The sequence below is a fragment of the Frankliniella occidentalis genome, unplaced genomic scaffold, assembly GCF_000697945.3.
Source record: "Frankliniella occidentalis isolate FOCC.00 unplaced genomic scaffold, Focc_3.1 Scaffold29, whole genome shotgun sequence".
Lineage (NCBI taxonomy): Eukaryota > Metazoa > Arthropoda > Insecta > Thysanoptera > Thripidae > Frankliniella > Frankliniella occidentalis.
Window position 1 is genome coordinate 272,241 of NW_026267159.1, and position 15,270 is coordinate 287,510.

General features: G+C 41.9%; 7 protein-coding genes across 7 annotated transcripts; 3 read left to right on the plus strand and 4 right to left on the minus strand.

The window, feature by feature from the left end:
* Positions 1–252: 252 nt before the first annotated feature.
* Positions 253–1,161, minus strand: LOC113202569 (transmembrane protein 42-like). The gene is made up of 3 exons (XM_026416860.2): positions 922–1,161; positions 581–730; positions 253–481 (listed from the first exon to the last, which is right to left on the minus strand). The coding sequence occupies exons 1-3, from the start codon at positions 1,021–1,023 to the stop codon at positions 341–343; spliced, it is 393 nt and encodes a 130-aa protein (XP_026272645.1). The 5' UTR covers positions 1,024–1,161; the 3' UTR covers positions 253–340.
* Positions 1,162–1,183: 22 nt separating this feature from the next.
* On the plus strand, positions 1,184–3,718 carry LOC113202561 (NIF3-like protein 1). The gene is made up of 10 exons (XM_026416850.2): positions 1,184–1,369; positions 1,546–1,682; positions 1,761–1,898; positions 1,975–2,083; positions 2,387–2,534; positions 2,653–2,758; positions 2,847–2,988; positions 3,116–3,202; positions 3,328–3,461; positions 3,554–3,718. The coding sequence occupies exons 1-10, from the start codon at positions 1,267–1,269 to the stop codon at positions 3,602–3,604; spliced, it is 1,155 nt and encodes a 384-aa protein (XP_026272635.1). The 5' UTR covers positions 1,184–1,266; the 3' UTR covers positions 3,605–3,718.
* A 576-nt stretch (positions 3,719–4,294) lies between these two features.
* LOC113202213 (protein deltex) lies at positions 4,295–7,826 on the plus strand. The gene is made up of 10 exons (XM_026416326.2): positions 4,295–4,868; positions 4,955–5,109; positions 5,205–5,400; positions 5,476–5,688; positions 5,816–6,069; positions 6,153–6,264; positions 6,365–6,555; positions 6,639–6,781; positions 6,875–6,983; positions 7,079–7,826. The coding sequence occupies exons 1-10, from the start codon at positions 4,607–4,609 to the stop codon at positions 7,319–7,321; spliced, it is 1,878 nt and encodes a 625-aa protein (XP_026272111.1). The 5' UTR covers positions 4,295–4,606; the 3' UTR covers positions 7,322–7,826.
* Positions 7,827–7,900: 74 nt separating this feature from the next.
* Positions 7,901–8,869, minus strand: LOC113202241 (cytochrome c oxidase subunit 6A2, mitochondrial). The gene is made up of 3 exons (XM_026416373.2): positions 8,701–8,869; positions 8,145–8,299; positions 7,901–8,072 (listed from the first exon to the last, which is right to left on the minus strand). The coding sequence occupies exons 1-3, from the start codon at positions 8,789–8,791 to the stop codon at positions 7,977–7,979; spliced, it is 342 nt and encodes a 113-aa protein (XP_026272158.1). The 5' UTR covers positions 8,792–8,869; the 3' UTR covers positions 7,901–7,976.
* Positions 8,870–9,097: 228 nt separating this feature from the next.
* LOC113202220 (tryptophan--tRNA ligase, mitochondrial) lies at positions 9,098–11,104 on the plus strand. The gene is made up of 8 exons (XM_026416349.2): positions 9,098–9,284; positions 9,454–9,624; positions 9,704–9,802; positions 9,879–10,042; positions 10,129–10,250; positions 10,331–10,601; positions 10,714–10,943; positions 11,032–11,104. Exons 1-7 carry the CDS (start codon positions 9,201–9,203, stop codon positions 10,934–10,936), a joined length of 1,134 nt encoding a protein of 377 aa, XP_026272134.1. The 5' UTR covers positions 9,098–9,200; the 3' UTR covers positions 10,937–10,943; positions 11,032–11,104.
* LOC113202248 (vasotab-TY2-like) lies at positions 10,632–11,985 on the minus strand. The gene is made up of 4 exons (XM_026416384.2): positions 11,479–11,985; positions 11,249–11,401; positions 11,065–11,173; positions 10,632–10,932 (listed from the first exon to the last, which is right to left on the minus strand). The coding sequence occupies exons 1-3, from the start codon at positions 11,513–11,515 to the stop codon at positions 11,127–11,129; spliced, it is 237 nt and encodes a 78-aa protein (XP_026272169.1). The 5' UTR covers positions 11,516–11,985; the 3' UTR covers positions 10,632–10,932; positions 11,065–11,126.
* Positions 11,986–12,122: 137 nt separating this feature from the next.
* On the minus strand, positions 12,123–13,161 carry LOC113202230 (uncharacterized). The gene is made up of 3 exons (XM_026416360.2): positions 13,017–13,161; positions 12,634–12,891; positions 12,123–12,281 (listed from the first exon to the last, which is right to left on the minus strand). The coding sequence occupies exons 1-3, from the start codon at positions 13,045–13,047 to the stop codon at positions 12,151–12,153; spliced, it is 420 nt and encodes a 139-aa protein (XP_026272145.1). The 5' UTR covers positions 13,048–13,161; the 3' UTR covers positions 12,123–12,150.
* Positions 13,162–15,270: the final 2,109 nt, after the last annotated feature.

Here is a 15,270-nt window from a genome sequence, read left to right on the forward strand (position 1 = left end):
GGTGCAGCCGTTTCGTAGTCTACTGAGCGAGTTAGACACAGACAGACAGACTCACGACGGAGACAACGCCTGACCCCTCAGCGACTTGGACTGAGCTTCGCTCAGCGATTAAGTCACACCTCTCAAATGCAGGTTTTTGGCTGGTAGTAGCCATCAGCCGGAGGAACGCCAACTGAAGGATGACTGAGTCTCACGCAGAGTCACTGTCTCTCGCATACAATTCTGGGAATGACACTGTTACAATGATAGACCTTTTTGTGAATGACATAACAAAAAATTCAATGTTTCAGAAATATTTAAAATGATTTGACATATGGTTAATTGAAAAAAGTTACTGCATTCAGTCCTGCTTGACATTTTCAACATGTGTAGAGGAAGTAGATGCACTGTTGATGAGCAGCACCCCTGATATAACCAGGAAAGTACCAAGACACCAAAGAGCACCAATGCGTTCAGAAAAGAGCAGCCATCCAAACAAAGCCTGAAAAAATATTAAGAAAGGAACAGTCAACAATAAGTTAATTAAAGAAACAAAGCTATGGTAATATTCTTGGGGATTTTCTTGGAGGAAATAATTTACCGAACAACAATAGTTGACCGCTGCACTGGTTACAGTGACGGTAAGGGATGACTTTGAATCTCGAAGAGCCTTAACAAACATGGTCCACACAAGACTGTTTGATATGATCATAAAAGCAATTAGCAGTGCCCCTAGCAATGGAGATCCCGCCTGTAAGGAAACATACAGTAATTGGTGGTTTCTTCTTAAAGCCAGTGCTAGGTTAGAGTTTTTTTTTTTTTTTTTTTAAACTTTTATGCATAATGCGTTTGGTACTAGTTTACTTTTCAAATTTTCTGAAACAATTACAGTAAAAATTTTACTTTGAAGTACTGTTTTTCTGTGTTGTTTTTAAATCTTACTTCAGAGTATAACTTTCCAAAAACACTGGCAGAAGCGGCAGACAGCCCCGATAAAGCTGCATAAGAAGCTCTCAATCCCTTGAATGGCAAAAATGTAGCCATTATTATTAATTCTTAGGTACGATAGTAATGAAAATTGTTGACATTACTATCATATCGTCAATAGCATGAAATTTAAACCACAGTTATTAATGTTTGTTGTTTTTCTTCCCATCCCAGCATCCCAGTGAATTTTTCATACGAAATTATGAAAGTATTGATGAAAAATTGTTATGTTTGGGTTAATCTTCTTGTCTTGTTCAACAGCTGATCAAGAAAACCTGTGACACAAACCTTGCTATTTTCATGAAACTAATACGTTTAGCTGTACGAAATATTCTTTGTTTTGAAGTCGCTAGTCAAAGACACCTTACGACTACTGCAATAATGAAGAGATACCAGAGGCGAAGTATGATTTCTTCCACATGCAATGCCGGCAATGACGGCAAGGTGTTCTGTACCCTCTGCTTGAGAACATTATTATTATTATACTTTTTTGTTCATTTAAGAAGTGCTACTACTGTCAATATAAAACTAATTTTGTTTTATTTTCTCTCTTTAATTAATTTTGGTTCTGTTCGACAGACAAATCTCAAAGTCTTAACAATGACCCATTCTCTCTTCACAACGTTGTAAAAGGTATTGAAAAATTTGCACCGTTAAGTTTGGCAGAATCCTGGGATAATGTTGGTTTGTTGGTGGAGCCACCTTCTTTAAAACAGGTACATTTATTCTCACCTTGTTCTCACTTTATTTGATCCAGCAGGTTTTAAACTATGCAACATGTCTTTTATTTCTAGGTAAAACGAGTCCTTCTTACCAATGACCTCTCTGAAAGTGTGCTAGCAGAGGCCCTTGATATTGGGGTGCAGCTAATAATAGCCTATCACCCTCTAATATTCCGTCCAATTAAATCTGTACGGACAGAAGATTGGAAAGTAAGTAATGGCGAGCCTACACGTCTCTGCTTCACCCTGTTGTGAAAGTTCTAATAAATGTCTCCATTCTCTTCAGGAAGCAATTGTTGGAAATCTCCTAGAAAAAAAAATCGCTTTGTACAGTCCGCATACTGCTTGGGATTGTGTGGAAGGAGGTGTCAATGATTGGCTAGCGGAAGCATTTGGTAGGAGAAATATTTGTAACTTTCCTTACAACATGGTAGTTTTCAACCAAACAAATTTCTCAGTAATTGGTCAAACTGATATATTGCTGATAGAGCATTATGACATATTTAAAATTGCTTCATTTTGAGATTGAAGTGATTTAATAGTGACAGTACTTCTGCTATCTATTTGACATCCCAGGTAGTCTGTCACCATTAGATCGATTTGATCTCCAAATAACATAAAATTGAAAATTTGAAATATCTCATAGTATGACTTATAAGTATCAGCAGGTATAACGTCAAAATCCCTAATTTTTGCAGGTAAGGATTCTTCTGTTGAACCACTAAAGAAGCACGATGATGGAGCCAACATGAAGATCGTCAGTGCATTGTTTGACAGTTCTGAATCAGCAGAGAAAGCAATGTCAGATATAAATGCTGCCCTGACCTGCTCTATACACACATTCCAGTAATTAAATCATTAATTAATGATTTACTATACAGTTAACTGTGCTTTGCAAATAATGACATACTCATTCAGACCTTTTTTTTTTATTGTTAAATGTAATTTACATTTTTTTTTTCAGGGAGAAAAATGGGAAAGTGTGGTTGAAGATATATGTTGATAATGAATATCTTTGCTTGCCTCATCTCCATTCAGCTACTAAAGTTGAACTCAATCAACATAAAAAAGTAAGAAGGCTGATTTCAATCATCTTGTTTGGACCGTAATGTCCTCTGGTTACCTATACATCCTAATTTTCCTTAATACTTCACACAGATTTCATCAAGAATAAATGCTGGGTTAGGACGAAAAGTCCTGCTGAAGGAATCCATTACTCTTCAAACTGCAGTTTCACTTGTAAAAAGTCATCTTGGTTTACCTGATGTAGCAGTTGCAACTGTACCTGGTGAAAAATACGGTAAGTCTTGTCTATGACTGATAATTGTTTACTAATTCTGAATACATATATCCTACTATTTACGTCACTGACTTGTTTTTTATCTTTTTAAATACTGACCATTTCTTTTTAATGTTTGTGAACGCAGAAAGCACAGTAGTGAAGACCATAGCAATTTGTGCTGGATCGGGTGGTTCAGTCCTTAATGGTGTGGATGCCGACTTATATCTCACAGGTGTGCATCTTAATTTTAGATTATCAAACCAAAGCTTTTGTTCAAAAATTTTTGTTTTGATTGTAGATTTACATTTGACTTCTATTTGATAGAAAATACTATTAATCCAACATTTTATTGCACAGGTGAGATGTCACATCATGAAGTCCTGGATATAGTGCATAAGGGAACTCATGTCATTCTAACTCGTCACTCAAATTCTGAAAGGGGCTTCTTGCACGTTGCTGCAAAACACCACCTTAAGAGGTTGTTGCCAGAGGTAAAGTACTGTTGGTTCTATTAAAACTTCTCAACTAAGTATTTGTTATATGTATTGGCCTCTCTATAAAACGAGCTTTTTTCTTTTAATAGGTTGAATTCATTGTGTCCTCTGTCGACAAAGATCCCCTGGAAACCAAATAATTTAAAATAGAGGACACTCTGGCTTGAAACTATTTCTTTGAAGTTAATCAAAAGAATGTTCCGTGCTGGTGTTTGTTATAATTATATTCAAAAATACATTTGATCTGAAAGGAATATTTTTATTCTATTTCCCTCCAACAAAATTTCCCTGTCTCCACGTAGTTGCTTGGTGGGTATGCCTCTCCAGCACAGAAATAATCTACAACCAAAACAAAAATATTCTGAGCAATGGCTTTGGTTTCGAAAATATAAAGTTATGGTACACACCTGTGAGATTTAGGTCAGTGTCAGCGTCCACACCACTAAGGAAGAACTGAACCACCCGATCGAGCAGCCGCTTCCTGCCGCCGCTTCATGCTGCGGACGGACACAAATCAAAAATTAAGCGCGCCGCGCTGCGTAGTCCCGGCCAATCAGATCGCAGCAAATTTAAAGAAAACAAGTGAATACAGTGTGGTGGTTGTGTCAAACCTTGTACAAATGGATGGTTCTTGAGGTTTAGTAAGAAAAGAGTTTTACCCGAAAACTTCTTTTCATAAATAATAATGAAATTCACAAAACTGTTATGGATACGGAAATTGTGTAGTTTGTAGATCAGTAAACAGAACGTTTTGGCCCACATTACGTTACATTTTTGTTTCGTATGGTGGATACACTTCTTCTTGCCACTTGTTGAGGAATTCACTTGTTTTTTTTTGTTTTGTTGTGTTTTGTGTTGTGTTTAGGCTGGAGTTTTGTATATAATGATAGGGTATCTTACTCCTGATCTTCTCAAATATTTAGAGACTACTCGAGTACATACTCTTCCCTTGAAATTTTTAGGTCGTATTACCTGTTCCTCGCTGATCGTAGACATGGGTGTACTTTTCGGAGTAACAGTGGCTGCGATAATAGAGAGTGTGTATATTTGGTCATCTGGTTTGTTTGAAATCTGAAGAGGGAGAGAGGCTGTGCTGTGCCTACTTACTGTTTGAGTCGCCAATTATGTGAGAGGATTGTGTGATGTCTGGTTCTGTGTCTGGGCCAGGTGGCTCAGTGAGTTCCACACCTTCCACAGGGCATTCCCATGCAGTCCATGCAGTGGTTGTGTGGGAGTGGGAGAACAGACAAGGGCGCTGGAGACCATACAGCCCTGAGGTTTCCCAACTTTTAGAGAGGGCTCATGGCAAGAAATTGACTAGAGTTATTTTAAGTGATGCCGATCCTTTGTTGGAAAGGTACTATGTTAATCTCCGGACAAAGACACAGTGCTCGGAAGATCCAGGTTTGTGTACACCATGGTAATACAAAATGTATGCATTCCGTATCATACTTCAATATTATTTGAATTCTTTTTGTGTCTGATTTTAGCTGGAGGTGTCTTACACAATGTCAGACGTCAGTGCTACCCACCTGACTCACCCGCTGGCAAAGGAGCCAAGTGGGAGTGGGCAGGGGACATGATAGGCGAATGGCATACCTATGACATGGACATACAGTGCCTCATTGAAGAAGCTTGGGCCAAAGTGAGTCAATTATTTATAGCTACATGCTTATCGCTGTTGCAATTTTAATGGAAATTGGATCAATGGATTTGTACTTGTTTAATCTCTTATTTTAGGGAGAACAGACTATTGATGTCAGCAAGTCACACTATTTAGGTTTTCCATACATTATCAATTTTTGCAATCTTACTCAAATTCGCAATAACACTGGATATGTGAGGAGTATACGGCGTGTTCAACAGGCCCCATACCCTCTGGTGAAAGTTCAGCTTCATGATCTTGTTGCAAGTCCAAGCCCTCCACCTTTCCAAAGTAAGTTACAGTTTATAGAGTCCTGCTAAGTTCTTACTAAAATGAATTAATATTTTTTGTTATTTTATTATTTAGACCCAAGAAGGCCAAATCAGCCTCGTATGTTGACACCAACAGGATCTATTGCTAGTAGTGGAAGTGGGAACTCATGGAGTAGTGCTAACTGTGCTGGCAAGAAAACAGTTCCATCTGCTTCTAATTCAAATTCAAAGAAACAAAACAAAAAGGCCAAGAGTCCTAGTGAAGGCGCAGGAAACATAGCCCGGACTATATTGAGCAATATATTTGGTAATTCAATCATTTATTTTTCTAATGTACTCCTGCTAATGTCTTGGCTTCACACTGTCATTACCAATTCTTAAATTATACTTTATACAATCTTAAATTATACTTTTGGTCTCACATTTCCTCCTAGGAACAAAAGGTGTTCATGCAAGTACCCCTGGCTCACTAACACTTCCTCCTGCATATCGAGGTCCAACTGTACAAAAACATCCTCCCTCTTACCGTCCTAACAGCAGCCATGCCTCTTTAACAAGACCAGATCGCCCAGATTCTGTGCTTGATGCTGACTCTAGCAGTACAAAGAGTGGACGTCGACCATCTGTGGACACTGTGTCTACATATCTGAGTCATGAATCGAAAGATAGTGAACTCAGAGCATCGAGGGTTAGAATTTTTACCAGTAAAGTTGTGTTCATTTTTTGATGGTTTAAATTTTATCTACATGACTGCTAAATTTTGTTTTTCAGAACACAGTGTCTGATTTAATTGACTGTGGTGGCAGTAGTTGTGATGATGTGTTTGACTCTGCTCCTCTACAGCGTCCTACATCACACCAACGACCTAAAGGTGTAATTGTTGGTAAGTTGAATTATGGTAAGGTAAACTAAGAAGGGTTTATTTTATTGTATCATTTTTATAATTTGTACTCTCTTTTCTCTTTGCTCTCTCCCTGGATTAGGTGTTGATGCAGCTAGTGAGGTGATTTCCCAATATGTCCAGGTTGTTGAAAACCCATCTTGGGGTTCAACTTGTCCTATCTGCCTTTGTGATTTACAAGGAGATATGACTGTGGCTCTGTCTCGTTGCTCTCATATGCTTCACTTGAATTGTCTAAATAATATGCTAACAGGACTGCCCTGTGCAGATAAAGTAAGTGAAATTTTGGTGTGACTATATAGTTTTTATTATTGATGATACAACTAAACAGCTCTAATTTTGTCTGAAATCCACAGTGGCTTTACATACAGTGTCCTGTCTGTATGACAATCTATGGGGAGAAACGAGGTAATCAACCAGCTGGATCAATGGACTGGACTATTCTCCATTATTCTCTCCCAGGACATCCAAATACCTGGACTATTCAAATAACATATAAGTATGTCTTAAAATAGTCTTTATCTATGCATTTAAAATCCACTAAGGTATTAAATTTCTGGTTTTTACTCTGATTTTTCATTGGTGTTTATAGCATAGCATCTGGAATACAAGGGCCAGAACATCCAAACCCTGGTCGACCTTATTATGCTGTTGGATTCCCTCGAGTTTGTTACATTCCAGATACTGAGAAGGGCCGCAAGGTGAGTGGTGACAACTTTCAAATAATTCTGAAACCAGTTGATATGCTGCTGTGCTTTTATTTTGATTAATGTAATATAAATGAATATTAATCTAGGTGCTCAAACTGCTAAGAATAGCATTTGAGCGGCGACTGGTTTTCACTGTTGGCCGTTCTGTCACTACTGGATTAGAGGATGTTGTCACATGGAATGAGATACATCATAAAACAGAGCCAGGTTTAAGCCACAATGGACATGGCTATCCAGACCTTGAGTACCTTGACCATTGCCTTGAGGAGCTTGCAGCCCATGGTGTGACAGACCCAGAAGAATCTAACTTGTATCAAGAGTTGAACTGATATCAATAGCTTTAATTAAAGCAGAGTTTCCTGTTTGTTACCGTCTAATATTTATGGTGAAGGTGTTACCTCTGTGCCATCCTTGTCTAAAATACTCATTTGCAACATATTTATATTGGTTATTTTCCTCAAGATTTATTCTATGTTAGATGTATTTTTTATCACTTTTGTTTCAAATACAGTAATCATTGCTGTACAATATATAGTTAAATATTTTAGCTATTCCTATATCTAATATGAAAATTCCTATCCTAAATAATATTTTATGTTACAAGAAATGTGTACCATATAATTTGTTTGTTTGTTCAAAGTATTTTATTAGATAAGTGTTTTGTATGTTTGTCTTTTAAGACAATATTACTTTTAAGTGAACTGAAGACAGACTGTCAAATGTAGAGAAATTTTTTATATGAATCATAGAATTTAAGAAAACTTGTTTTGAACTGTTCCTGTAATTAGTGCCAACGTTGTGAAACATTAAAACATTGTTTGCCCAAGCATTTAACCATGTATTAACCCTTTTTCATTGACTACCTTCATTATGTTTTCTGGTTAATTTTTAATAACAGTTCGGTAAAATATGTGGGATGGAATATTTATTGTATTTTACATGGGATAGTTACATTTAGTTTAGCTAAAAACAATTCTCAAAAACTTAGTGCTTGGGTTCAACCTCATAACCGACACCGGGGAGAGGGTTGGTCTCAGGGTTGTGGAAGAAAGACTTCTTGCCATCTCCCCAAGGGAAGTTCTGCAGAAGCGTAAACACAATAAGGATACAGAAACTAAAATTTCAAGATAGTGGAAAATTACAAATAATTACCTTCTTGCGGATGCGCATGTGTTCATACTCCTTGTATTCTGGTGGGGGCTCATGGTGGGCCGCCTCATGCTGGAAAGTTATCACTGAAGCAACAACGAGGCCAGGAAGAACTCCGAAGAGACAAATCCGCTCCCACATCTTGGCGTGAGCCAAAGCTGTAAATGTAAAAAATTGAAATGAAAGAATCTGACACATTATTTAAACACTAGCTCAATCTGGGTGACTTCGAGTCATACATAGTATAACGTAATATTAAGTTTGTTAACTGACAGCATTTCAGATGTTCTACATATTTCCTTGAGACATAACCTTAACGTGCGACAGAGCACCACACTTATTAAAAGAGAAGAGGAAAATGTCGAAGAGAAGCAATAAAAAACCGTGAGGACATACAAAGTCCGTATTGTACTATGCAATAAAAGTCCCGAAACCAGATAAAATATTTAGTGCAAAAAATCGACCTTCAGGTCATGATGGACGAACATCCTTAACCTGTACATTTGGATATTTGGTTCCAGGCGCCTGTATATTGTTGCTCTATGTTCCTTTAACTCACCATGTTTTCCAGCGGTTCCTGCACCACCTGAAGACAGCCTTGTACCCGCGGGCGCTAGTTGTAACGCAACCTTTTTCAGGGCTGAGGCCATTTTTGCGACTGCGACTTCTTTCAGTCCAGACGATACGACTGGCACTGAAAATGAAGAGCAGCAGAAGCTGCACTGCGAATAGTCAGATGAGCGACCAGCTGATTTAAAGGGCTGCCATTTCCCGAAAAGCCCTTGAAATACAAAAGGGGACTAAAATTCTGCCAAAAAATTGATAGGAGATGGCTTTTCTCAAAAGCGACATTTTAATAATTCTAAAGTCATTATTTTAACAGAATTTCAACATCAACATTTTAAAAACAACTGTATTTTGACATGGGAAATATGGCGACACTTGCCGTAGAGCAAAGAGAAAACAAAGAAAGCAATTTCCAAACATGGCGTCCGGTGAAGAGTGTTCATTGAAATTTGAATGACGTTTCCTTGTCTCTTGCTTACAAACTTCTGAAATATGCGTGCTGCACGGACAATTTTTAACAATTTTAATAGCCTGTTACCAGCTAGCACAAGTTCTTACAGTGTCAAGGCGACAGAGGTATAATCTTCAGCATATTTCAAAGTTGTGATAGGTTAGATGTCGTGTCTGCTTGCAATAGTAATGCTTTACTTGTAATATTTTAAAATTTTCTGATTCAAAGAGATAATGCATGAAAAGAGTTTACATTGTATTACTTACGTATTGATCAGTTGTATTCATAATGTAGGTTGTGAAGTCCACTCCTTACCCTCGTCGAATTCTCTCTGGAATTCAGCCAACCGGTTCACTTCACTTAGGAAACTTTTTGGGTGCTGTTCAGAAATGGGTGGAACTTCAAAATTCAGGCGAAGATGCATTTTACAGCATTGCCGACCTGCATGCCATAACAGTACCACAGGTAATTGATTGAAATTTTAAGAATAACTTGCTGCTATTTGTATGTGTTAAATGCACTCTTTTTTTTTTTAATGCCACAGGACCCAAAAGTTCTGCAGAATGGAATATTTGAAATGACTGCTAGCCTTTTAGCATGTGGCATTGACCCAGAGAAGTGTGTTCTCTTCCAGCAGTCCAAGGTTATTTTTTAAGACATGGAGTTCATTGATTCCTACTTTGAAATTGATTCTATCAACTATTTCTTATTCATTTTAGGTTCAGTACCATACCCAATTATGCTGGGTTCTTGCAAGCTTAACAACAATGGCAAAGTTAGGTCAACAAGCACAACTTAGAGAAAAACGAAATATTATTCAAGAATTATCAACTGCACTGTATCTGTACCCTGTGTTGCAAGCAGCTGATATTCTCCTTTACAAGTAAATTGCTGATAAAATTTAAATTCAATACCACAACCCGAAGTTTTGAAAAGGCAATTTTTAAAATTAGAATATTTTATTTTCAGAGCAACTCTTGTTCCAGTTGGTGAAGACCAGATTTCTCACCTTAATTTAGCATCCTTTTTAGCAAAAACCTTTAACAAACGCTTTGGAAATACTTTTCCAGAACCACAGGCATTTATTAATGGTAAGAAATAATTTTGTCAAATGGTCAATTTCTCACTCATACTTTATTTAGAGTTCTATACATCTTTTTGACTTTTCCAGAGGATAGTAGTCGCCGTCTTAAAAGTTTAAGGAATCCTCTGAGCAAAATGTCTAAATCAGATAAAGATCCCCGGAGCCGTATCAATCTATTTGATTCGCCAGAAGACATACTTTTGAAGTGCAAAAAAGCTGTAACAGATAGCATATCTGCAGTAGAATATGAACCAGAAAAGAGACCTGGCATTTCTAATCTAGTTGTCATACATTCCTCTCTTACTGGCAGACCAATCGACACCATCTGCCAGGAAGTGGTTGGAATGCAATCTGGAGAGTAAGTATTAAAAAGAAAAAAATCGTAACATGGCACTCTTTATATTTATTTCTGTACTTCATATGTTTGTAAATAATAACACAGTTTATTATACCTATCTTCTGTTTTTCAGTTACAAAATCGCAATGGCGAATGAAATAATTGAAGTACTTCGCCCTCTCAGAGAAAGATTTAATCAACTGATTAATGAACCTGCGTATCTAGAGAATGTACTGAAAGTTGGAGCCTTGCGTGCTGAAGCTCAGGCTCAGGAAACCTGGCAGGATGTCAGCCGAAAAATTGGTATTGGAAGGAACCAATTAGCAGAATCTGACCTTGCCACCTGTAAAAACTGATTCATAGGTATTAAATTATCTACCCTTAATGGTATTTTAAAAAAACATTCGAAGTTTTTAAATTGATCTGTTTCTATTTTTGATACCAAACACAGGGAACCTTTATAAAATTCTTTAATTCAACATACCTTGGTTTAAATCATTGCAGAATAAAAAGAATATTGCGTTTCTTGTGTTGGTGAACCATGTGTCAATCACCCACAATGACACATTCTCCATCGTCCATTATAACAAAACCTGCAAAACATTTTAATATTTGCCTATTGGTTGTATTTGAACTGAATAAGATTGCGCCATTTTCAAGAAACAAACCTGTTCCTTTCAGACAGTTGTAGTAGTTCATCATGCACGGATTGGAGAAGGACATTTGTGTGTCTTGGAATTCTGCGCAGACAGGATTGTAATCCCTTCCACATATAATGTTGCAGGGATCACCCGAAACGCATAGCGTCATAAGCATGAGATCTGTGGAAGAGAAGACCAACTAATCAAAATAATTTCCACTCACCATAATTAGAATCTATTGAAAACAATGAACCCACCTAGGATGATTAGCTTTATTGAGATTTTGGACTTCATGCTGCTGGCTGCTGGAAGTCCTGTAGAGTCGCTCCCGTGGCGCTCAAACTCGATCGGTGAGTACCTGTACCGAGTTGGCGCCGCCTCCTCCACCCCACCCTTCCCGGCCTACGGTGCTGCTACCCAGTACACGGTGCCTGCGCTCCCCTCACCTAAACCTCGAACCCTGATAAATTCTTGAAATTTTGAATGGAGCAAATATTAATGTTAAGTAAATTATTATCATCGTAACGATCTTCGTGGGTTTAGAACAGCTTTCTGAGGGTGTTCATTTTCATGTCATTTATAGCGTATGGAAAATGGAAAAAGTTGTCTAGTGGCTACTCTTCCCTTTCCCAATCCTTCCCTCTGTTCCCCGTTCCATCGCAGCCCTCTCTCCTGGAACCGCCACTCTCGCCGTGCGTTGATGACTGGCTGTGCAGGTATGTTCGTTCGTGACGTGATCAACGCCCGCCGGAGCAGAACGAACGACTTGGGCGCGATATTGGTTCTAGACACCCGCGGTGAAAAAAAAACAAAAAAAAAACAACAACAACAAAAAATCACACTCACTCAAAACAGGTCTCTAGCTCTAATAGCTTGGTGGTAAACAAAACTACGTATCATATTACGTTTCAAAATATGATTTATTGTCATCAGTCTTTTGAAGTGCTTTTCGGCGATGACGTTTCTGCAGTAGTCGCAACAACAGCAGCGGCAGCGGCACTTGCCGCATGCTCCGTCTCGTCTTCCTCGCACGGCTTTGTTTTGTCCACCATCTCAAAGTCTGTCAACAAAATAACCAGGCGTCAAGTAAAATAATGTAAAAGCGGCCTTGCATGGCGGCCTGCCCGCTATACTCCACGCTGCAGGGTGGCGTGGACGGCGTGGAGGCTAAACGAATGCAGGGGAGTGAGATGGGTTGCCTATCTCACGTTGGGTAGGCGCTTCTCGCCGACGAGCAGCAGCACCGCGAGAGGCCCAGGCATGGGACATAAAAGTCGGTTGTTGCGTCAAAACGCGGCCAGGCGTTGTTTACGTCCCCAAATGACACATCTTTTCCACCCCGTTTTCCCTATCATGGCTCCATGTCGCGTGGCGCCCTACCCGCGGGAAGCTCGCGACGCGATATACAGAACCTCTCTTAAAGGTGCAGTTGAACAGGCGGACGTCGCACTCGTTGGCGAAGCTCCTGCGCTCGTTGGTGGTGGGGCTCCTGGCGCACACGGGGTTGAAGTCCCGCTGGCAGACTATACTGTTGCAGGCCGCCCTGGTGGAGGCGATGGTGGAGGTGGTGGTCGGGGTGGTGGTGGTGGTGGTCGTGGTGGTCGGGGTGGTGCTGGGCGCGGAGGTGTGGGTGGAGGCGGCGCCACAGCACGACGCGCCCAGCGCCAGAGCTGGTTGTGGGAGCGACGGGGGAAGTCCATATTATTTTGCCTTGCCGCCGTGAAACGTGGCCACAGACCCCCATCCAGTCCAAATTCCCCAGAATCTCCTCGTCATATGCCCCGCGCAGACTAACCTAGGGCCATGAGCGTCGGCAGGGTCGCCATAACGCTGGTCGAGTGTTGCTGCGGGTGCGGCGCCCCCCGCGGTACTGCTGCCAACGCGGCGGCCGGGGCGGGGCGGGCGCCGCGGTGCTGCCAACGTCGCAGCGAACGGATCGGTCGCGTTGGGGTAGGTTCGATCGGATCGGAATGAAGGGGCCAGGGAGGCCACGCCTGATCATCTGGGCGGGGCGCCTCTTCGCCCCTAAATGATGTCGATTCTCGCCATTTCTCGCGCTCACCCGGCTGGGCCAGCGGGACGCCCGATTGCGCGCCGAGAATAGCGGCCCGCGGCCCGCGGGGCTGCCTATTTAGGACGAGTTGCAAATGCCGCCGTACGCCTCGGGACTTCTTTTATTGTCTCGTTATAATCCCGTGTGCCGCGCGGAGTACCGAGAGCTCGCGGATAAGCCGTTGGCGCGCGGGGCGTGGCGCGGGGCGAGGAAAGATTCGGGGTATTATCGTCTCTTTGCACGCGCCTGGTGCAACCCGCAGACTCCTTCAAAAGAGACGGCGGAGGAGGAGGAGGAGTGGGCGCACACACACCTCCTCGTGGCGACATTTGGGCTCACCTATGGGTGCAGCCGCGGTGACCGACAACTGGGCTACAGCGTGACCACAGCGTGCAAGACAGGGGGGAATGAGGAAACTATCACGTCAATATCGTGGTGACGCGGAGCTAGATTTTCAATACAATAATTCACCTCTTATTACGACTTGCAGCAGAGCAATATTCCATTTTCCTCACTTTGTATCGTTGTCGACGTTTTGGGTTCGCCTATGGAAATGCGCGCTTAACGTGATAACGACATCGCCCTAGGAACAAGGAACAACACGTCACGTTCTCGTTTCAGAAACGATGTCAAAATTGTCGTTCGTCGGTACGGTAGGTATAAGTTATCGTTAACAACACTGTGTGATGCCTTGGCTCGGGAAGGGAAGTACCAGAGAGCAAAATGTGCACAATAAAGAAAGACAAGTGAGTCCGACGGACGTTAATAAAAGGACGTCAGAATCGTATATGCTTTTCGATTTGAAGTGATCGATCATTTTTTTGCGGGCCCTTTGCTTGTTACTTATCAACTGCGAGACACCTGTCCACATTTCCCGCCGAGGCGCGAGCCATCCGGATGCGGGCAGGCCTCCCGCGGGAAGCAGAGCAAACGAGCAAAGGTGTTGGACGATAAACGCGAATGTGGGGCCCGGGACTTCCTTGCACAACGACACACAGAGAGAGACAGAGATGGAAGGGTGGACCACGAGGGCCGAGGCGAGACGCCCACGTGAAGTTGGGTTACACGGTTGTGTACTCGTGGGCGGGGCAGGGCTAGGTGCCGGTGGTGGGGGTTTCGCTCAAAATCCTCGCGTATGCCATTCAAGTTTTCAGTGACACGGGCCGAGTGTGAGTGACAACCTGCCCCCTCCTGGACGAGGACACACAGTCACTGGTCATCCTCGACCGGACCCGACCACCCCGTGCATCGCATAGCTGTCTGGTGAGTGAGAGTAACATACAAAGGTTGGTCCACAGAACCCTGATTACTTTATTTTGCTTTTACTGTACCGCATGCAGGCGTGCGGGCGGGCTTGCCTATCCTAGCTCGACGTTGCGCCTAATGGCTCCGTGCGAGTATGCAACCTGGCCGCACGCCTGCACAGTATAAGCAAAATAAAGGAAGGGTTCTGTGGATCGCCCTGTAAAAAGTTGGAGATGTTTCTCGGCTCCAGTAGTGTGAGTGAAGGGACTTGTTGGACTGTTCGACAGCCACGCATCTCTATGATCCTTCCAGAGCCGAATCTATCATCAAAGTGAGATGTGCAATATCGATAACTCAATGGCCATGGACATCGGCAGGCCTAGTCAGTCGTTCAGTTGTCAGTGCGAGAGAGACAGACTTGTGTGTAGCCCCTTAAGAGTCCGTGAGTGACAACTGAGTGGCTCGCGTTGCCGTGACCCCTGCGATGATTTTAAGGCCCGCCAATTTGCCAACACACTCAAGCTCACACAGTCCTGTTGGACCTACGTAGTGTCGTTCATATCTGCGGTAGTTTAAGCAGCTTGTCAGAGGACGCCAACTCTGTCTTGGTCTTCCCCCTAGCGCGGCGGGTAGCGTCGGCTAGTGGCTGGGCGGCCAGTACCGGCGCGTCCTCACAGCGTCGGTGCTTATAGCGATCGGGCAACACCGTAGGGCATGGTTGCCTTGAGGAAGGCGTGCGGTCGGGGGGTGG